Raw genomic sequence first — 24,478 nt, 5'->3', positions numbered from 1 at the left:
AATATACACATATATACTTATTATTATTTAATACATCTATGGTTGTGTACACCAAATAAATAATTTCATTGGTAAAACTCCAAAATGTCACTGTGTGTAATTTAGCCCCCTCGCTCACTCAATATGCAAAATTACAATGAATCCAGGTGAGGACAAAGGGAAAACATTTGGCCTAATCAGCTCAGGCAGTTATTTCAAAGAAAGAACAAAGGCTTAGACTCCTGTATAGATAATACCACTGAACCATGTCAAAGTAATATTACCATGATGGAGCCTCAGAAGTGTATACCCATATATGAGCTTCCTGCCCATAGATGAGTAATGAACTCACAGGCCTGGGAAGTTATAGACGGTCCGTATGTGAGAATGTTTGAATTTACAAACATCTTCAAGTAATTGTAGTTTTTATCAACTACCTGCTAAATGTTCCCTTGTTGAGCTCCATACACATCTTGCCCATGCATGTGGCACTGTTGTATTGAATCAACATCTGTACTAGCTAAGCAAAAGCACATGTCTTGCATTTTAACTCTCAAATTCTTTTTTAATAATACCGTCTGTATAATTTCAAATACTGTATAGAAATGTGTATTTGTGGACCTAAGAAGCAGTGACAAATAGCAACATATTAGATAAATATTAATAAAAGATTTGACTGTTAACAAAGATGTGTTCCCCTAGTAAACTTGCATTACCAGTGAACCAATGGAGGGATGAGCTTTTGTTAAGGGCCTAACCAATTCACCAATGATGGGACAGAATAAAAAGGGGTGGGGTTATATCACATGAATTTAACCCCAAGCATGGAGATAGTCTGAGCTGTTCTTTTCTGCTAACTTGTGATTGATAGTTGCTGCCTTGAATACGGTCACTATAAGCGAAATTGGGCTACCCTTACTTATCCACATTGCAAAATACTCCTTTTGTTTTTCTGAGGTGAACTGGACTTGTTGATAATTCTGGAACCTGAAATATTCATTGGTTACCTTGTAAAGTATAAGAGGTTACTAAATATAGGTAATATTTAAAACAAATATATTCATTATTGCTGCAGTAAATAGATTTAAAGAGCATATTTGTATTTTAAAACTTGTATTTCAAAGCCTATGTATTTTAAAACTAATCATTAATGCTAAGTAATTTATCTTTGCAAATATACAAATATATTTTAGAATTGGTCTTAATTGTAGATAATTAAGAATTTATTTCAGCTTAGATAAATTGGCATAGGAGTTGGCTGTTTGCACAAATAATATATACAATTTCTGATGTTTTAAATTGGAATTATATAGGATAAGTTGTGGCTATATAGCTGATTGTACTGTCTGAATATTAGTGGCTCACATCTTGGTATCTCTTTGTGGTATTTTAATGAAATTCAATTGTGAATAAGGTTAATAATAAGGTCATTTTTTGCATAGCATATTAAAATAGTTCAAACTTGTATAGTATTGATTTATATCTGGTTTTCTATAAATATAATTCAATGTGTAAATAATTTTAACTAATACAAAGAATTTAGGAATTTATATAAATTTTATGGTTTTGTATATGCATTTTATTGGGGTTTATTTTAAAGAATAATTATTAAATATATTGTATTATAACCCAGCCATATACTGACACTCATGATGGTTTTTAAGACAGTAACGTCTAAGAGATCAGAGATCATGCACATTCAGAAGTGGTTTTTGGCCTTGCCCTTTACGCACTGAGATTTGACCAGATTCCTTAAATCTTTTAATTATATTGTGCACTGTAAAAGGTTAAATGCCCCAAATCCTACCAATTTGTCTTTGGGGAATGTTGTTCTCAAAGTGTTTGATTATTTGCTGATGCATCTGTTGGCAGATTGGTGAGCCTCGACCCATCCTTTCTCTTGAAAGACTAGGCCTTTTTTGGAGACTCCTTATATACTATGATTACACAATTTCCTCACCTGTTTCACATCACCTTCTTATTTCAACTTATCACATCGCTATTAGTCCTAAATTGCCCCTGTCCCAACTTTTTTTGAATGTGCTGCAGTTATCAACAGTCTATATTTTAAAAAATGCATCAAATAATGTAAAGTAAAACATCAAATAATGTGTTAATAATCTGTTTTCAATATAGTATAGGGGGAGTTGAATTTTCAAAGGACTCTTTTTTTGTGCATATTCCATACTGTCCCAATTTTTTCTGAATTGGGGTTGTACATAAAATAAATTACATAAATAAAGACCGCAATGTAAAGGCACTTTTTTAGTGCCGTTTTTTTTTCTAAAACCCCACACCTGCCAAATGTAACTGCTTAGTGCAGTTTTTTATTTATAAAGAAAAATATGCTAATATTTTTATTTTTTCAATAAAAGGCATTTTTTGGGTGGTCAGTTGGGGCACATCTTATAAATTAACCAGAGGTAATTTTTTTAATGCTAATTGCTACCGGGAGCTTGCAGCAGCAATAACCAGTCACTTGTAATGGCTGGTTATTTATTGCGTGCCCATAAATTTTGCCCATTGACGGGTGCACAATAAATTAGCGCTCCACTTGTAATCTAGCTCTCTGTATTTTGTTGATTGGTAGAGCTAATCAAAATGACCACATGTTTTGTTACTTGTAACCATGATTTCAAGGTTATCATATAACCATTAATAATTATGAAGCTTCAGCATTTTCAGCAACAATATAAATTTTACAGGTTGTATTTTATGGGAGTGGCTTAGCTGAGTCTCAGACTGAAGATGATACCACACCATTCCTAGGCTACTGCCCACAGGAAAGTCCCTTATGGTCCAATCTTACTGTAAAAGAGCACCTAGAGATCTATGCTGCAGTGAAGGGAATGAAGAAAGAAGATGCTGACACAGCTATCAAAAGGTATAAAACATTATTATTCATATGGACGTTTACACTTAATAAAGCCTTGCAGTACTCCATATGTATTATTTATTTCTCCGCATTTACTTTTAAGTTTATGTTTCTTTAAATCTCGCATATGAGTCAAATATGTAGTAACATTAAGCATCCTTAGTAAGAAGGCAGTAGTGTAATTGTTGATTTACTTACACAATAGTGAGAATTTTTATCAAATATTTGGAACATATGAGCTTTAAATATTAATTATCTCACATGTATCTATAGTAACTCCTTATACAAGTGTAGCCTATCTAAAACATGATAATAATGCTTTAGTATCTAGTAAAATGCTTTCTTTATATAAGTGAAGTTACATATTTTCGCTCTTTTCAGTTTGGGCACTCATAGAATTTGCGCTTGGGATAGATAACCTGTAATATTATGCATTCTTAACTAGAAGTCTGTAATTTGTATCTATTATCTTTTAGTTACATAATAGTGTGAAATTAAATCATTGTTAAATGACATATAATTTGCAAATATGTGATTATAAATTAACACACATGTAACTATGGTAATTCTCTATGGCCTAGATTTGGAGTTCGGCGGTAGCCGTCAAAACCAGCGTTAGAGGCTCCTAACGCTGGTTTTGGCCGCCCGCTGGTATTTGGAGTCAGTGATTAAAGGGTCTAACGCTCACTTTTCAGCCTCGACTTTTCCATACCGCAGATCCCCCTACGCCATTTGCGTAGCCTATATTTTCAATGGGATCTTTCTAACGCTGGTATTTAGAGTCGTTTCTGAAGTGAGCGTTAGAGCTCTAACGACAAGATTCCAGCCGCCTGAAAATAGCAGGAGTTAAGAGCTTTCTGGCTAACGCCGGTTTATAAAGCTCTTAACTACTGTACCCTAAAGTACACTAACACCCATAAACTACCTATGTACCCCTAAACCGAGGTCCCCCCACACCGCCGCCACTCGATTAAAATTTTTAACCCCTAATCTGCCGACCGCCACCTACGTTATACTTATGTACCCCTAATCTGCTGCCCCTAACCCCGCCGACCCCTGTATTACATTTATTAACCCCTAACTTGCCCCCCACAACGTCGCCGCCAGCTACTTAAAATAATTAACCCCTAATCTTCCGACCGCAAATCGCCGCCACCTACGTTATCCCTATGTACCCCTAATCTGCTGCCCTAACATCGCCGACCCCTATATTATATTTATTAACCCCTAATCTGCCCCCCTCAACGTCGCCGACACCTGCCTACACTTATTAACCCCTAATCTGCCGAGCGGACCTGAGCGCTACTATAATAAATGTATTAACCCCTAATCCGCCTCACTAACCCTATCATAAATAGTATTAACCCCTAATCTGCCCTCCCTAACATCGCAGACACCTAACTTCAATTATTAACCCCTAATCTGCCGACCGGAGCTCACCGCTATTCTAATAAATGTATTAACCCCTAAAGCTAAGTCTAACCCTAACACTAACACCCCCCTAAGTTAAATATAATTTTTATCTAACGAAATAAATTAACTCTTATTAAATAACTTATTCCTATTTAAAGCTAAATACTTACCTGTAAAATAAATCATAATATAGCTACAATATAAATTATAATTATATTATAGCTATTTTAGGATTAATATTTATTTTACAGGCAACTTTGTTATTATTTTAACCAGGTAAAATAGCTATTAAATAGTTAAGAACTATTTAATAGTTACCTAGTTAAAATAATAACAAATTTACCTGTAAAATAAATCCTAACCTAAGTTATAATTAAACCTAACACTACCCTATCAATAAAATAATTAAATAAACTACCTACAATTACCTACAATTAACCTAACACTACACTATCAATAAATTAATTAAACACAATTCCTACAAATAAATACAATTAAATAAACTAGCTAAAGTACAAAAAATAAAAAAGAACTAAGTTACAGAAAATAAAAAAATATTTACAAACATAAGAAAAATATTACAACAATTTTAAACTAATTACACCTACTCTAAGCCCCCTAATAAAATAACAAAGCCCCCCAAAATAAAAAATTCCCTACCCTATTCTAAATTAAAAAAGTTACAAGCTCTTTTACCTTACCAGCCCTGAACAGGGCCCTTTGCGGGGCATGCCCCAAGAATTTCAGCTCTTTTGCCTGTAAAAAAAAACATACAATACCCCCCCCCAACATTACAACCCACCACCCACATACCCCTAATCTAACCCAAACCCCCCTTAAATAAACCTAACACTAAGCCCCTGAAGATCTTCCTACCTTGTCTTCACCATCCAGGTATCATCGATCCGTCCTGGCTCCAAGATCTTCATCCAACCCAAGCGGGGGTTGGCGATCCATAATCCGGTCCAGAAGAGGCTCCAAAGTCTTCCTCCTATCCGGCAAGAAGAGGACATCCGGACCGGCAAACATCTTCTCCAAGCGGCATCTTCGATCTTCTTCCATCCGGAGCGAAGCGGCAGGATCCTGAAGACCTCCAGCGCGGAACATCCATCCGGACCGACGACTGAACGACGAATGACTGTTCCTTTAAGGGACGTCATCCAAGATGGCGTCCCTCGAATTCCGATTGGCTGATAGGATTCTATCAGCCAATCGGAATTAAGGTAGGAATTTTCTGATTGGCTGATGGAATCAGCCAATCAGAATCTAGTTCAATCCGATTGGCCGATCCAATCAGCCAATCAGATTGAGCTCGCATTCTATTGGCTGATCGGAACAGCCAATAGAATGCGAGCTCAATCTGATTGGCTGATTGGATCAGCCAATCGGATTGAACTTGATTCTGATTGGCTGATTCCATCAGCCAATCAGAAAATTCCTACCTTAATTCCGATTGGCTGATAGAATCCTATCAGCCAATCGGAATTCGAGGGACGCCATCTTGGATGACGTCCCTTAAAGGAACAGTCATTCGTCGTTCAGTCGTCGGTCCGGATGGATGTTCCGCGCTGGAGGTCTTCAGGATCCTGCCGCTTCGCTCCGGATGGAAGAAGATCGAAGATGCCGCTTGGAGAAGATGTTTGTCGGTCCGGATGTCCTCTTCTTGCCGGATAGGAGGAAGACTTTGGAGCCTCTTCTGGACCGGATTATGGATCGCCAACCCCCGCTTGGGTTGGATGAAGATCTTGGAGCCAGGACGGATCGGTGATACCTGGATGGTGAAGACAAGGTAGGAAGATCTTCAGGGGCTTAGTGTTAGGTTTATTTAAGGGGGGTTTGGGTTAGATTAGGGGTATGTGGGTGGTGGGTTGTAATGTTGGGGGGGGGTATTGTATGTTTTTTTTTACAGGCAAAAGAGCTGAAATTCTTGGGGCATGCCCCGCAAAGGGCCCTGTTCAGGGCTGGTAAGGTAAAAGAGCTTGTAACTTTTTTAATTTAGAATAGGGTAGGGAATTTTTTATTTTGGGGGGCTTTGTTATTTTATTAGGGGGCTTAGAGTAGGTGTAATTAGTTTAAAATTGTTGTAATATTTTTCTTATGTTTGTAAATATTTTTTTATTTTCTGTAACTTAGTTCTTTTTTATTTTTTGTACTTTAGCTAGTTTATTTAATTGTATTTATTTGTAGGAATTGTGTTTAATTAATTTATTGATAGTGTAGTGTTAGGTTAATTGTAGGTAATTGTAGGTAGTTTATTTAATTATTTTATTGATAGGGTAGTGTTAGGTTTAATTATAACTTAGGTTAGGATTTATTTTACAGGTAAATTTGTTATTATTTTAACTAGGTAACTATTAAATAGTTCTTAACTATTTAATAGCTATTGTACCTGGTTAAAATAATTACAAAGTTGCCTGTAAAATAAATATTAATCCTAAAATAGCTATAATATAATTATAATTTATATTGTAGCTATATTAGGATTTATTTTACAGGTAAGTATTTAGCTTTAAATAGGAATAAGTTATTTAATAAGAGTTAATTTATTTCGTTAGATAAATATTATATTTAACTTAGGGGGGTGTTAGTGTTAGGGTTAGACTTAGCTTTAGGGGTTAATCCATTTATTAGAATAGCGGTGAGCTCCGATCGGAAGATTAGGGGTTAATAATTGAAGTTAGGTGTCGGCGATGTTAGGGAGGGCAGATTAGGGGTTAATACTATTTATGATAGGGTTAGTGAGGCGGATTAGGGGTTAATAACTTTATTATAGTAGCGCTCAGGTCCGCTCGGCAGATTAGGGGTTAATAAGTGTAGGCAGGTGTCGGCGACGTTGTGGGGGGCAGGTTAGGGGTTAATAAATATAATATAGGGGTCGGCGGTGTTAGGGGTAGCAGATTAGGGGTACATAGGGATAACGTAGGTGGCGGCGGTTTACGGAGCGGCAGATTAGGGGTTTAAAAAAATATGCAGGGGTCAGCGATAGCGGGGGCGGCAGATTAGGGGTTAATAAGTGTAAGGTTAGGGGTGTTTAGACTCGGGGTACATGTTAGAGTGTTAGGTGCAGACGTAGGAAGTGTTTCCCCATAGCAAACAATGGGGCTGCGTTAGGAGCTGAACGCTGCTTTTTTGCAGGTGTTAGGTTTTTTTTCAGCTCAAACAGCCCCATTGTTTCCTATGGGGGAATCGTGCACGAGCACGTTTTTGAGGCCGGCCGCGTCCGTAAGCAACTCTGGTATCGAGAGTTGCTTTTGTGGTAAAAATGCTCTACGCTCCTTTTTTGGAGCCTAACGCAGCATTTGTTTGAACTCTAGATACCAGAGTTAATTTTATGGTGCGGCCAGAAAAAAGCCCGCGGAGCGTTAACAGCCCTTTTACCGCCGAACTCCAAATCTAGGCCTATGTAAGTATAGTCTTTAAAAGTATATAAGTAATGCTTAAATTAATGGTTTTGTTTATCTATGTGCTTATTTGTGTGTGTGAGGTTTCAAGTGGGGACTGAAATGGTTAACAGGATTAGAGAATTGTAAAAGGTATCAGATTTCACAAATAATGATTTTCAGGTGTTTCCATTCAAGCCTAGCATAAGCCTATAAAAGGCTTCAGTATGTGTTACTATCTAGGTATCTGATGACGGCTTAGGCCGAAACGCGTCATACCAGACAGTCTGTACTTGCAAGTATTTATTTTATTTTTATATGGCTGCTTATTTAAATAAATGCTTTGGAAAAACGTCCATCCTGTGCTCCGTTTCTTTCTGTAACTATATGTATTATTGGTACCTGATAAATAAGAAAATATAAAAAATATGACCAGTATGAAAATTAGTTATATGTCATCAGCATCCAGCTACTAACATACTAACAAGTGCATGATAAAAAGATAATGATTTAGCACCCACTCTGAATTTGAAATAAGATTTTTTTCTGAGAAATTTATTTTTTCTCCCGTTTTCTGGCCCCCTGTATCATGCGGCAGACATCAGCCACTCACAGACTAGTATATGTATAACCCATGAACTTGTGCACATGCTCAGAAGATCTTTTTCCCCAGAAAGTGTGAATATAAAAAGACTATGGACAATTTGACAATGGAATTAAATTGGAAAGTGTCTTAAACTTGCATGCTTTTTCTGAATCATAAAAGTTTATTTTGATTTGAGTGTCCCTTTAAGCCATTTTAATGCTCAGCAGTGTCACAAGCTGGACATTTGAACACAAGAATGCCTACATTATTGAACTTCCATTCACAGAGGGGCCCATTTATCAAGCTCCATATGGAGCTTGTGGGCCCATGTTTCTGGCAAGTCTTCAGACTCGCCAGAAACACAAGTGATGAAGCAGCGGTCTAAAGACCGCTGCTCCATAACCCTGTCCGCCTGCTCTGAGCAGGCGGACAGGAATCGCCGGAAATCAACCCGATCGAGTACGATCGGGTTGATTGACAGCTCCCTGCTGGCGGCCCATTGGCCGCGAGTCAGCAGGGGACAGCGTTGCACTAGCAGCTCTTGTGAGCTGCTGGTGCAATGTTGAATGCGGAGAGCGTATTGCTCTCCGCATTCAGCGAGGTCTGGTGGACCTGATCCGCACTGTCGGATCAGGTCCGCAAGACCTTTAATAAATAGGCCCCAAAATTGCAATCCCATTTACAAGTTCAATAATGTAGGACAGGAAAACAGGTATCTGAGCACTCGAGGGGCAAAATTGTATATAAAAATATCTTTATTTAACAAAAGTTAAAAGTGCATCTCAATGCAAGGAGACAAGGACAGCAATCCTGACGCGTTTTGCGCCCCCTGGTGGCGCTTAGTCAATAATGTAGGCTCAAGCACTGTAAAACACACATGAGTGTTTGAATTTTTTGTTCTTTAAGGTGCTTGCCTTTTTAAAAACATATACAATATTGCAATGTAGGGTTTTTATGTTTTACAGTGTCAGTACTGTATTATATAAGTCCTTGTAATAGAAAAACGTAGACTTCTTCTTTCATTCAGATATAGATCACACCAAATCACTTATGCTGCTATTAAATCAATAAATGTAAATATTGCTAAAAACAATACTTTTAAAATATAAGTGACAGTATAGTTATTGAGCAAACATGATCAGTATGCCCATCATGGTTAGGTATAAATGGCATTTAGATTGTTTAGCAGTGCGGATGGATTCGGATTGCAATAGTTTAATCTCTCACATGTAAATGAGTATTTCCCTTACATGCTGAAGAAAGGGGTTAATTCAAAAGAACGTTAATGTAAGAGGTTTGAAAGGACTATTGTATCTGCCAGTTTCAGGTGGTTACCTAGTCTCTGTCCTGATAACAAGTACTTAAAACATGCAAGGATCTTTTCTGAACTTTGCTAGTGAAAGCCACGTTTGTGTCTGTGGGATTTTAAAGCACAGATCGGGTTTTGTATAGTAAATTATAGCTCAAATGATGTATCTAAAATAATATCATCGGAATAATCAGAATTATTACAATTACGTGAATGTAATCATTTTAATAATAAAAGTATGCGACATAATATGAAAATCTGTAATTCTATTAATTTATATTGGGTTAGATTATGAGTGGAGCGTTTTTTATCTTGCGCTAACTATGCTCGACTTTGGCTTTTTGCGTTTATCGGGTAGCGATCGTATTACAAGTTGAAAGTAAAAAGCTTTCAATAGCACACTAAAACCGACGTGTGCAAAGAGCCAAAGTTACAATACTGCCGTCGAGTAATCGCTCGCAAACTCAAATCACTTTAAGTCCACTACTGTAATAACCCCCAAAAAGTCACAGAGCCCATCACAAAGTCCCCACTATACTATTAACCCCTAAACTGCCATATAGCCCACTGCAAATACAACACTACACTATTAACTCCTAAACCACCACACCTTCACATTGCAAACTAACCTGCTACACTATTAACCCCTAAACCAACACCCCCACGTTGCTAAGTACCCACTATACTATTAACCCCTAAACTACCAACCCCCCACTTTGCAAATGTACCCTATACACCGTTAACTCCTAAACCACCACAACCCCAATTGCAAAGTACCCACTAACCTCCTAACACCCCTAACCTAACATCCCCTAAGTTACCAAAAAAAATTAAAACTAACATTACATTAAAACTAAAAAAACTAACATTAAATTAAAAAAGTTAACTTTACAGAAAAATCCCTAACATACAGAAAAGAAAGAACTTAACATTACAGAAAAAAAAGACAAACCAGTTACCAAAAATCAAAAACCCAGTTATGGCTATTCTAAAAACTAAAGCCCCCAGTTAACCCCCCCCCCCCAAAAAAAAAAAAAAAACTATACTAGAACTATAGCAAGGGCTTTTTGTAGGGCATTGCCCTAAAGTGACCTTTTCACCCCAAAAATACTACCTCATTCTATAATATAAGTAACCCCTACTCTTAAAATTGCCATGAAAAGGGCATTTGATTGGGCATTGCCCTTAGAAGGGCATTTGGTAGGACAGTGCCTTAAAGCAGTTTTGCTGCCCAAAAAAACAAAACCCTAAAAACAAAACCCTATTCTGAAAAAAAAAAAAAACACCCACCAAAAGCCAACTGCGGTTCTCCTCTTTGATCCCTGTGGCGGTGGTCTTCTGTCTTCATCCCGGCAGCTCTGGTCTTTCATCTTCAACCAAATTCATCGATCTTTTTTTCTTAGCTTCTGATCTTCCATCTGATGTTGTCCTCTTCATGCGGTCACCTGGCCTAAAGCTCTTGTGCTGCCCCCCAAAAAAACCCTATTCCAAAAAAAGAAGAAAAAAAACACTGAAAAAAAGCCTACCACTAAACCCCAAAGATGGTACTCACCAAAATTGAATCTGGCTCCTATGTGCTTGTCAACTGAGGTGCTCCTCCTCTATCCCGGTGGGAGTGGTCTTCTATCTTCATCCCAGCAGCGGTGGACTTCTATTTTCATCCAACTTCATCCATCATTTTTTCTTCTGGTCTTCTGTCCGATGTCCTCCTGATGCGGTCACCTGCGGCACACTGAATTTTATATAGGGGTACCCTTGCATTCGTATTGACTGATTTTCATTTTCAAATTCAAATCACCCAATTGTGCTTAAGCAATCGCGTTTACTTTTAATTTGTAATATGAGCCCAACGCGCGCAAACACCATAAAACCCCTTTTTGCTCGCTCATAACTTTTAGCGCTCCATTTGTAATCTGGCCCTTAATTTATTAGCAGCTCATAATAAACTTTTGCTTTTTAGAGAACACATATAATTGCAGGCCAGCTAAGGCCTTGGAAATAAGGCTTTGATTACATTCCTGCTCCATGCGTGATATAAACAATATAGGCTTTTAGTATTACATAGTGCTATGAGAAACTACATTTATTATGACTAATTAATATAATGTTTTTAAACAACTGGCAGGAAAGAAGGTTCTTCACTGCTTGTTAATATATTGTTCACATATTTCTTAGTTCTGTCATTCTGTGGAAGGGGGGCAAAGAGCTGTGGGCAAGCCACAACTGTCTCTCTGATACAATCCAGACAGAGAGAGATGAAGGCTAGAAGTTTGGTTTAGGGTTGCTTTTGGGTATCATCACAGTGTTGAACCTGGACTGTCCCTGTTGAGATGTCCCTTAGCTGAATTACTAGTTTCATTGGTTCAGTTTATGTCCGGGTAGTTAAAACCTCCTATAATTACAGCACTGTTATTATTAACAGACTTTCCTATTTGAAATTGCAGTTGAATTTCTTCCATGTCACTAATGTTGGGGATGCTTGTAGAATGTTCCTAGTAATGTTATTTTAGGACTTTTATCCACTCCTTATTTCAACCCACCTGTATCATCATAAATATCTTACATTTCTAATTCTCAGAGCATGCAAAGTACCAGACTAACTTCTCAAGGCTAGCTCTACTACATATCTTTCACTAATTGGCTTTATCTTATAACTGCAAAACAAAGTACTTTATACTAACTTTATGACAGTGACTAGTTTTGTTGTCTGCAGACTAAAGCCCAGATGTACTCCTCCAAATAAGGCAAATGGTGGGTGGAGTTTGGCTATTGAAAAATAATTGCAGTAAAAGAGATGCAATTTTTAAAAAAATATTAAGATTTTGCAGATTTGTTATTCTGTAGCAACACAACAAAAATGTCTTGTAATTAAAAGGTGTTTACTGTCCCTTTAAGCTTTGCCCAATACACAGGCCTTTATTCTAGTATGGTTGTTGTCAATGAAAAATAATAAACTATGTATTCTAGAGTCGGAGAAGCTTTGGGGTTAAAGGATCATCTTCACAAACAAGCCAAAAACCTGTCTGCAGGAATATCTAGAAAGGTGGGTACTTCCACTCTCAAGTATTTAGTAGTCCCATTTATGTTAACATATTTATATTATCAGCAGAAGTCACATCTTACAGTGTGCTAAAGGAGATGTAATCATCCTATGCCCCCCTTCATCTAGTCCTTCCCTATTGATCCCTCAACAACAATATCACACAGCACCCTAGGAACTCTACTAACACCAATGGACTTCCTAGTACCTAATGCCCCCTAATGTATAAATAAATGTGCTTTAAATGATTCAAAAAATGAACATTTCCCCAAATATAATATAGCACTCCCTCTTCCAGAATTCTCTATCTTTAGCTACAAATTAGCTAGCAGCAATAGGATCTCTCTTGGGCCTCTTCCCTGCTTCAGTTTGAGTCTAGTCCAGAGTTAGCATCTATAAATCTTCTTTTAATTAGTAACCAGCAGAGTTGAACTCCTGACGTATTACTCTGATAACTAATCAGTATTTCTTAAAAAGCTAAGAGTATAGAATATTGGAATAATACATTAGATAGCTCTTCATGAAATCTTCAATGGGCATCCTGTTAAAAGATGTTGAAACATGTTCCCCTTCTAGGTGTGTTTTGCTATCAGCATGCTTGGGAACCCAACTATAGTGCTTCTGGATGAACCCTCTACTGGTTTAGATCCTAAAGGTCAGCAACGGCTCTGGTAAGTAAAGATACTTCCTAAAATATTTAGATTGCTAGTCAAGACAATGTAATACTGTCAAGTAATACTGTCATCATAAGTTTTTGTCCTAGAAAGCCACTAAAACAACTGAATTAAAAGATTTATTGGATTTGGCACATAGGTTAATTAATTTTTTAGACATGAGCAGACTTACAGCTTTACTGGAGCTTCACATTGCTAGAATAAACACTGTTCAGTTTCATTAAATGTATTACTTTTGTACATCAAGGCCTAGATTACAAGTGGTGTGCTAAATATGCGTGCAAGCAGTATATTTTTTTTGCCTTTTTAGCACACGTCAGAAAAAGTGCTCATATTACAAGTTGAAAGTAAACGAGAATGTGAGAGCACAATCGTATTTAAAGCTCTTTGGGTTCATGCATTTGAAAAGCTGACATTAAGGATAGGGGAGGAAAAAAGTTGCATTAAAAACAACATTAATGCATTAAAATAAACCGTTACACTCACTATCTGATAATAATTATTGAATTTTTTTTTAATAAAAATATGTATAAGGGTTTACTGGTATATGGCATATGACAAGTTGTTTCATTGGAAAGATCTCTAACAAATATATACATATACATGTCTTAACATGTGTATGAAAGTACAGCAATGTAAGTACAAGTACAGTAATACATGGTACTAATTAAACATTTAACTAGTACCAATTATTGTTGTGCTGGGTGCCCTGTTTTACGAGTCTTATTTTAGTGCTCTGGAATAAAAGCTACGTTTTAACTTTGTACAGTTTCTTCCCTTTGTTAAAGCCACCTATTTTGTTCTTTTAAGCTGTTTTAAAGTTTGATCACAGAGCCGTGGGACCAGTGTTCTGTCAGAATAAGCTACCCATCAGAAAAAGCTACCCTAGTACTGCGCATGCGCTATTTGAGATCACCTCATTCTAAATCAGTAACACAAATATGTTTGGAATGCTGTGACCACAGACAGTGCATGCAGAGCTTTAGGGTACTTTTTCTGGCGGTGGATAAATTCCTCAAGCTATGCCTCTGTGACTATTTGCTTATCTGCATGCACAGTCACAGAGGTAGCTTTTTCTGACAGATATTTTTATTTGTTATACGATGACTGTGCATGCAAACTTCGGGTGGCAGCTGCCATCAGAGAGGTAGCTTGTTATGGTGGATATTTTCATTTCACTGCGATCCCTTTCTAGTGAAATTCTCTCTTTTTTTGCCACTCTTTCCTTTGGTAATATACATTTTTAGGGGTTAAAAATGTGGAGCCTTTATTTTGACCTGCCTCTCGAAGTTTGCATGCGCAGTTATCCTATAACAAATCAAAATATATTAGTCATAATAAGCTACCTCTGTGAGGAATTTCTCCACTGTCAGAAAAAGCTACCCTATAATTCTGCATGTGCTGTCTGAGGTTACAGCATTCCAAACATATTTGTGATACCGATTTGGAATGCGGTGACGTCAAATAGTGCATGCGCAGTGCTAGGGTAGCTTTTTCTGATGGGTAGCTTATTCTGACAGAACACCGGCTCTACTTTCAGCTATGGCGCTTGGTCAGACAGGACATGATCAATAACATCAGAAGACGCAGATGGAGTTGTATTAAAATCGGACCAAGACTATGAGGCCAATTTAACAAAGGTCTTGCGGACCTGATCCGACAGTGCAGATCAGGTCCGCAAGACTTAGCTGAATGCGGAGAGCAACACGCTCTCCGTATTCAGCATTGCACCAGCAGCTCACAAGAGCTGCTGGTGCAACACCGCCCCCTGCAGACTAGCGGCCAATTGGCCGCCAGCATGGAGGTGTCAATCAACCTAATCGTACTCGATCGGGTTGAATTGCGGCGATTCCTGTCCGCCTCATCAGAGCAGGTGGACAGGGTTATGGAGCAGCGGTCCGCTGCTCCATTGCTTGCGTTTCTGGCGAGTCTGAAGACTCGCCAGAAAAATGGCCCTTCAAACTCCATTCGGAGCTTGATAGATAGGCCTCTTTAGGTAAACGCTGTATTATGAGCATGTCCCACAGCATGGTGGGACCCCGAAGTTCTTCCCACTAGCTCCTGAACAGGATTGGGCAGGGGGTTGCTCAATCATCAGCCAGCTCCTGAGCCTACCTAGGTATGCTTTTCAACAAAGGATACAAGATAACAAAAATTAGATAATAGAAGTAAATAGGAAAGTTGTTTGAAATCGTAGGCTCTATTTGAAATTGTAGGCTCTATCTGATGCGCATGACGAGCTATGTTTGTCATGCACATCACAGCCTGCAAGTGAATGATGAGCCCTTTTCAGGCTGGGAATCATGGGTGGCCTAGTGGGCAGCACTCCCCGGTTTCATGGGAGTGCCAATCTTGTATGTTGCAATATTTTTGCCCATGCCATGAATTATAAATATAATAATGGCATATTTTGAATCTGCTGGGCCTGCTGAAAAAACCCCAATATATAATTTATGTGGGTCACTCACTGAAATTTGACTTTAGAGTTTAAATGTAGGTAGCAAAAAAACTCAAGCACTGGGGTGAAAAAAGGCTTTGCAGCAATTGTATGGGTCTGTAGGTCAGCAAGCAACTGAAAGAGTGGCATGCGGTTGTATACCCAACTGCCAGTCCAAAGCAAACCTCCCTTTGAATAAGGTATACATAACTTCCTAAGTCACGGTTTATTTCCTTTCCACAAAATGCTATCAAATGCTTTATTGATAGCTGTAATGTCTTTACATCGTATAGAGAGCATCTGCATTGCATAGAAAAGCCTAGGGAGAATATTAATTTTAATACGGTAATGTTTATCTTCTTCATAAGGGACAGCAGCAATGTACCCCAAAAAGACAAATCTATTTTAATTCAATGAATTATGGGAACCATATTACAGTCATGGCATGTATAAGGGTTAGCTGATACATTTATGCCTAAATAGGTAAGGTAATTATTGACTATATGGGGGTTCACGATTTTGGACTAACGTGGTTTGTTTAGCGCACATGAAGAACTACTAAGTTCAATGCGCAATATTGAAATATTACATATAAAATATTAATAAAATTATTAAATATTAGTAAACATACATAATAATTTGTAATAATTGTATTAATAGTTTATGTTAAATATTTTAATAATGCACATTGAAGTTATCAATTCTTCATGTTCACTAACCTGACCGAGTTAGTCCAATGCCCAAAACCCAATGCGCATTACACATATTTTATATTTCTATGTTCTTCACAAATAATTTACTTTTTATTATTGAATATATATATATATATATATATATATATATATATATATATATGTATATGATACTGTTAATGTAAAATACATAGAAATAGATATACAGGTATAGGTATATATGAATATATAGGGAAATATGTATTTACAATATAAAGTACATTGTCCTGTAATTAAAGAACATTAGAATGTTAAATGTGTACAGTAAATATACAGTAAAATGCATACATACTTAATTTTAAAGGGACAGTATATACCAATTTTCATATAACTGCATGTAATAGACACTACTTTAAAAAATAAAATGCACAGATACTGATATAAAAATCCAGTATAAAATTGTTTAAAAACTTACTTAGAAGCTCTCAGTTTAGCTCTGTTGAAAAGGTAGCTGGAAAGCCCACTGCAAGTGGGAAATAAGACACTCCCCCCTCACCCTTCTTTTGCATATGAAAAGACCCTTTGCACAAAACTTTGGGGCTTGAAAATCAGAGCAATGTTATTTAAAAATAAGCAAAACTATACATTAAAAAAAAAAAAAAACTGTATAGGCTATATAAATAGATTATCTGCAAAACATTTATGCAAAGAAAAAATGAGTGTATAATGTCCCTTTAAATATATCTGTACATATATTTATATATACTGTATATACATACACACATAAATATGTATAAATATGAATACATACACATATTTAGACATGTCTATGTATGCATATATATGTTAAAGCCTATTTTTTTTTTTTTTTTAAAACACCTTATACCATATATCTTTGAGCCCTTATAACTTTTTAAATATTTGTTAACTCATTTTTATCAGGCATTGTTTATATTAAGTGTATTTATGTTGTGTTTAATGCAACTTACACACTTACCTGATGAGCTTATATCGTGCTCTTGAGCGAACAAGTTTACTTTTATCTCCTAATATGTGTGCTATTTCTGTTACGCACCAAAAGCAAAGAAAAAAACATTATTGCTTGCGTGCTACAATTAGCGCGTCACTCATAATCTAGCACTTAGTCGGCCATATGGCGAGCTTCCTGGGGCAAAACTACTAGGGTTTTTAAATCTAAAACTGGGTTAAGGGTTAGATTAAAAATTGGCTATAATAAGAACAGTATCAAGTAATTGAGTTAGCTGTCCAACCAGCATATGCTAGAAAACCCGGATCATGCCTATTTGGGCCATAAAACCTGCACAAAGTGTACCAATTATTATGCCATTTAAGTTTCACAGTCAAAACCTGTCATCAGGGTAAATAATTGTGTTATCTATATGGCAATGAAGAGTTTTATTAAACAGAAAGGCTACACCCCTCCTTGAATTATTATCAGGGGCATTTACGTTTTTCATGTTCAGGGGCATTAAGGTGGCTTTGCTGTAGGAATATGATATCGGCATTATGCCATTTTAAATGTGATAAAGCAGTTTTCCTTTTGATAGGTGAATTAATCCCCCCAATATTCCAAGAAAGGAGTTTTACAGTCATTTAAATAAGAGAGGGAGAAAATAAAAAAAGTAATAGTGTATTGAGGGGAGAGGACCCATCAAGTATGTGTGCTGTTGTACCACATATAACCTCTAACCATATATTTGGCATCTTGTAGCATATGACACATTTCAACTAACTCAGTTCTAAAACAACAAACAACAAATTCAAATACCAGATTATATTCCCAGCAATAACCCAACATACATTATGTTGCCCAAGGGCTAAAATCAAATTACCTCAGCCTGCTGAGTCCTCATAGTGCTGCAGTTGGTCTGCAGAATTTTTCAATACTTGTTCCACAATATCTTGAGCTTCCTTGGGGGAATCAAAAAACTTGGGGCAATTTTGAGTTTAAAGTCGGAGGTGTGCTGGTTAGAGAAGTGTAGCTTGTCTCTTTTTTTAAGCAGCAACGTGCAATGCAGGGCAAACTACTTTGGTCATTTTAGCAGATCCATTGAGTAGTCTTAGAATATATTGATCCGTTTATCATCATACAGAAGCATCTGATTTTTGCGATACCCTCTTAGGAGTTGCACTTTGGACTGGAAATTCAAATATTTATTCATCATTCCCCTAGGAGCGGTAGTCTTATCAGATAAAGCCGGCCTCTTTCCTCCTATCCTGTGTGCCATTTCCACTATCATGGTAATGTATTTAGGAGATGCTTTCAACAAATTGGACGGACTGACTCAGGAAGCCCCACCACCCGGATGTTATTTCTACGAGAACAGTTCTCCAAGTCATCTATTTTTTGATGTAAAGAGAAATGTTTTTTAATTAAGTTATTGAACTTAATGATGGAGCTATTTTCACCATTCTCAAGATCAGATATACATTGCTCAGCCATAAATAATCTTGAATTAAACTGTTTCACCTCTGCTGTAAAATAATCCATGCATTTCTGTAAATTGCCTAGCTTGGCTAGAAGCAAATAGTTAAGCTGCTGGTCTGAAGTAGGAATGGTATAAGTGGACTGTAGTTTGGCAGCTGGGGAATTCACTGATGGCGTAGGAGAATCTTGAGAAGTTCTGCTTCTTTTTTCCTGTGGGTTTTAGCCCTATTAGATATTTTAAGGAAAATAATGTGTTTGTTTTTTCACAAATATATTCCTCCCAACAGAAGGCAATGTTATATGATGCCAGCACCACTAAGTGTAAAGGGTGGTTAACTGTGAGTAAGGTATAAATAAGTTAAATAAGGTCCAAACCAGTACAACTTCAAAGATATAAGAGCAAAATCTATAGAAATCACATATAAGCAATATACAGTAGACAATGGAAAATGGGAAAATGAGAGAAAGTTCCAGTGTTTTCTAAAAGAGAAGTATAAGTATGACAATCAATTGTGTTTGCAATGAAACTCAAGCAAATAACTGCTCCAGTAGTAAAGAAAACCAAAAAACACAACAAGGGTATATTACAAAAATATAGAACAATGAACTATAAAGAACTTCAGGCCATCTCTCAATATCTGCAAGCCAATAATGGTACAAATGCCAGAAATCTCTATCTTATCCAGCAAAGAGGAAATCACAGGCTTTAGCAGGTAAGGGGATTATTAAGCTGAACATAAATTGCAAACAGTCACTCTTGACTTTATAATGGCAGCAGGAAAATTCTGTGTGACAGTCTGTGCATATAATCACAAGAATGTGGCCAGGCTTATACTCACCTTCTGTCCTTTTTAGGTAGTCCTTGTACAAGTAGTATAGAAGATATTCTAGGCTGTAGCAAACTCCTGAAGGGGAATAAGAACAAGTGTAGACCTCAGATCTCCAGAGAATGTGTAGCTAATTTGGTGCAAGCTTTACACTGCCACTGCTGTAGCATTTCTGACTATGGTGGCTGGAACAAGATAGCATCATGACTAACTAGTGGTGGGACAAAAGATGTGATTACCCCTCAAACAGTCATCCGTACATTGGATGTGCCTCCGGGCAGAATCTCTCTGCCAAGGTAAGTCTGATGGGCCCTTCTGTCCTTATACTAATGTCAGATTCTTGTTAAAGGAGAGCAATCAGAGCGGCTTTCAAAAATAAGGAAAGAGGAGCAATTCTGACAACTCATTACATGGAGGAGGCAGAAGCAGTGTGTGATCGTGTGGCTATCATGATATCTGGGAAACTCAGGTAAGGAATAAAAATATAGGCCTAGATACCAAGTAGAGAGTAGAGAGAAATGTTAGCTTTATGGTGCACTAACATTGCTCAAACGAAACCCATAGGGATTCCATTTTTACTTTCATATAACAAGTAAAAAGTTAGTGCTTGAGCAAAAGCCAAGGGTGCGCTGACATCTGGGGGTCAGATAGTGCAAGTTCTCTAAATATGGAGACTAGGGGAAGCTCAGCCATCTTTAATCACATTGACAGTGCAATTGTGTGCCTCTGTCAGCTATTTTTAATTGCCTCAAATACACTCACTGACAGCTATTTTATACTTTTAGTTTTTTCCAGTGTTAGTGCTAGTACTTGCAGTGTGTTCTGTTTTTCCTAAGTCTACTGCATTATGTGTGTGTGTAGAATTAGATTGTTAGATATATCCTAGGTTACAATATTATTTAATTATACATCATTAGTAACCACGTATTATATATTTACGTAACTATATTTTTTATTAAAAATTAATATTTATTCCTTAGTTCTGATCAGTTAAAGGGATACTAAACCCCAATTTTTTATTTCATGATTCTGATAGAGCATGCGATTTTAAGCAACTTTCTAATTTACTCCTATTATCAATTTTTTTCGTTCTCTTGCTATCTTTATTTAAAAAGCAGGAATGTGATGCATAGGAGCCGGCCCATTTTTGGTTGAGAACCTGGCTTATGCTTGCTTATTGGTGGGTAAATGTAAGCCTCCAATAAGTAAGCGCTATCCATGGTGCTGAACCTAAAATGGGCTGGCTGCTAAGATTTACATTCCTGCTTTTAAGATAAAGATAGCAATAGAACAAAGAAAAATTGATAATAGGAGTAAATTAGAAAGTTGCTTAAAATGTCATGCTCTATCTGAATCATGAAAGAAAAAAATTGGGTTCAGTGTCCCTTTAAGCTTGATATACACATTGAATATATTAACGTAGAAAATAGATTATGAATCAATTATATATGTCTATGCTGTTATAATTTTCTATACAAAGCAAACCATAAAATATATTTCTATAAATTAACCTTAGCTCCAAATGAATCGCCTATTAATATATCACAGATGAGTATACCAGAACAATCTATAATTAGCCAGCAACTCTGATTCAATAAGTCTAACGAAATTTCCAGGGAAATAAAATTCACTCTTTTCGACCCAATATAACCTAATATACTTCACTTAAACCCAGAGATTGTTACACAATACTACCAATTTAACATATGCCAATTAATCAAGCATGAAATAACTTCTTATTTAGCCACAATAAAACAAATTCTAAAATATATCACAATAACTGCAATTAAATTATGACATAAAAATATATAAATCCTTTCTTAATAATAATATTTAACACCAGTCCACTTACTACCCTAGTCTAATCAATATTAAGTATAAGAATAAGATACCTTTTAACTCACAGCTGCAGCTATTCTATGCTATAAAGAATTTATTTGCTAAAATCTATTCAAAATGTAAAATAACCATTAATACATTACCAACAAACCAGTATAAAAATTCAGCTTATCTTTTCACTGTCATATAAGAGAGAATGCACAAATCTGGAAGTAAATGTTAGGCCCAATTTTGTCTTACAAAACTCTGCGTATTTCCAAGGCAGCAGTTTAAGTCAGTAAGTCAAGTTAAGCAGGATCCACCAGCATTGACCAACATTGACCACTATTGACCACCCTTTTACTTCCTGTGCAAGTGTTTTTACCTCTGTGATAAAACCCACCTATTTTCTAATCATTGGTGAAATTTTGGTTAAGCCCTTAATCAAAGCTTGTCCCTCATTGGCCCTTAGGAATGCATATGGTAGTCCAACCTCCATGGTTGAACATTTAGTAAATATTACAGGAACATAGTCTCATGTTTTCATTAAATATACTTATATTTTCCAGTATCAATAAAAAATATGTTCAATCTATATGGGACTATTTAATACTACTGAAGATGCACAATTCAAGACCACACATGGCATACTGATCAATTGTATAGTAATAAATTATATAGACATATTAAACATACACATCCTTGTGCATGTCTCTGTAATGCTCGTGGGGTATTCCACTATTAGACCGAACTCAGCCAGTAGTCTTCTTATCCCAGCGTCGAGCCAGAATGATAGGGAATATCCCAGAGCAGATAAAGTTCGCAAGATGAGGTAAGCGGCACTTACCACAGGCTGGAAAGATTTCGGCGGCAACAGGCAGGGAATCAGAGAAAGGCAGTTCAGGGGTAAACCACAAGAAGGGTCAGGCAGGCAGGTTTTGGCAACGGTAAAGCAGTCCAAAGGTAAACCACTAGAATGGTCAGGCAAGGTTTGGCAACGGTAAAGCAGTCCAACGGAAAACCACTAGAATGGTCAGGCAGGCAGAGTTTGGCAACAGAGAGGCAATCCAGAACAATAGAGGTTAATCAAACAAAGTGGTCAGACAAGCAGAGTTCAGCAGCAGTATATCAATTCAGCAATTTAGGTGTTAACAGACAGAGTGGTCAGACAAGCAGTATTCAGCAGCAGTATATCAATCCAGTAATTTAGGGGTTAACAGGCAGAGTGGTCAGACAAGCAGAGTTCAGCAGCAGTATATCAATCCAGAAATTTAGGGGTTAACAGGCAGAGTAGTCAGACAGGCAGGGATCATCAACAATAAGGCAATCAGAGCAATAACGATCTATCACACCCAGGAGCACACAAAGTATCACCTATACTTGGGCAGTGATAGATCATTCTGAGCAACTTACATAGGTGCAGGATTCGCGCCACAGGAATCCGGACCGGCATCAGAGAGAGGAGCGTGCGGCGAGGACGTCAGCGACGCACGCATCCGGATCCAACACAGTCACTGACAACGAGCAGGAAGGAGACGCCGTGCCCTTAGCAACAGCTAGAGCGGTGCAGCGCGGTGTGACATAGCCCCTCACTCAAGGGTTCACTTTGGGAAACAGAGTCGGCTTCAAAGGGTGAGTAACATGGAATCTGGAGACCAAAGATGGAGCATGTACATTACGGGCAGGAACCCAGGAACTATCCATAACAGAATAACCCTTCCAATGTACAATATACTGCAGTTCTCTGCTCCTGTATCTGGAGTCCAGGATCTTAGCAACCTCATATTCAGGGTCGCCATGGACCAGGAGCGGAGGAGGAGGAGCTCTGAGTCGGGTATATCTATTCCTGATGTAAGGCTTGAGTAGAGAGATGTGGAAGACTGGGTGTATGCGTAGAGTTTTGGGCAAGGCCACTTTGTAGGCAACAGGAGACAGTCTTTTCAGGACTTTGTAAGGACCGATAAACCTAGGCCCTAGTTTGTGACAGGGTTGAAGTAGATGAATATGTCGAGTAGAGACCCAAACATGTTCACCTACCAAAATGGCACGTACAGACGCTCTATGGAGATCAGCAAACTTCTTGTATCTAGAGACAGCTGAACGTAGCTGAGAGCGAATATGTTGCCAATAAATTGTGAGTTTAGTAACGTGTCGGTCTGCATCAGGAACCCCAGTGGACTGAGCAGAAAGAGTGAAGACACGAGGTTGATATCCTGCTGCAGCTTGAAATGGACAACATCGTAGAGAAGAGTGCCAATGAGTGTTACTTGCCAGCTTGGCTAAGGGCAACAGTCAGACCAATTGGCATGGAGAGAATTGTCAAAGAATGTAAGGTAGGCCTCGAGATCCTGGTTTACTCTCTCAGTTAGTCCATTGGTCTGAGGATGGTAGCCAGAAGACAGGGAAACAGTGGTTCCAATCAACTTGCAAAAGGCTCTCCAAAAGGTAGAGATGAATTGTGGACCTCTGTCGGAAACAATATTCACAGGAATGCCATGAAGTCGTGCCACATGCAAGAGAAAAAGAGAAGATAATTCCTGGGCCGATGGCAGTTTCATTAAAGGTACAAAATGAGCCAGTCTGGAGAACCGATCCACCACAACCCAGATAACTGTATGGTGGTCAGAAGGTGGGAAGTCCACAATGAAGTTCATAGTGATGTGTGTCCATGGTTGTTTGGGAATGGACAAAGGTTGGAGCAAGCCAGGAGGCAAGGATCTGGGAGTTTTGTTGGCAGTACAAGTTGTGCAGGCTTTCACATAATCCTGAGCATCAGATTTCATAGTAGGCCACCATACATGTTGGGAAAGACGCTTAAAAGTCCTAGTCAAACCAGGATGTCCTGATGGTTTAATATCATGAGCCCAGGATAGCACAGGGGTGCATAGGTTCAGAGGTACAAAGAGGATATCGGAGGCCACAGGGGCCCCAGGAGGTTTACTAGACTGGGCACGTTGCAGTCTTGCAGAAGGGTGGTATTTAGTTGAGCAACCACACAGGAGGGAGGTATGATGTGTACA

General features: G+C 37.7%; 1 protein-coding gene across 1 annotated transcript in view; it reads left to right on the top strand.

Moving 5' to 3' along the window:
- The window catches only part of LOC128653786 (ABC-type organic anion transporter ABCA8), a 405,751-nt gene that overhangs the window by 329,749 nt on the left and 51,524 nt on the right, over positions 1-24,478 (top strand). The window contains exons 32-35 of the mRNA XM_053707294.1: positions 2,685-2,863; positions 12,510-12,585; positions 13,159-13,253; positions 19,990-20,109. Coding sequence (XP_053563269.1) covers positions 2,685-2,863; positions 12,510-12,585; positions 13,159-13,253; positions 19,990-20,109 — 470 coding nt within the window. The remainder of the gene's footprint in view (positions 1-2,684; positions 2,864-12,509; positions 12,586-13,158; positions 13,254-19,989; positions 20,110-24,478) is intronic.

The sequence above is a fragment of the Bombina bombina genome, chromosome 1 (assembly GCF_027579735.1).
Source record: "Bombina bombina isolate aBomBom1 chromosome 1, aBomBom1.pri, whole genome shotgun sequence".
Lineage (NCBI taxonomy): Eukaryota > Metazoa > Chordata > Amphibia > Anura > Bombinatoridae > Bombina > Bombina bombina.
Note: the sequence above shows the minus strand (reverse complement) of the source record. Positions and strands in the feature narration are given on the sequence as shown.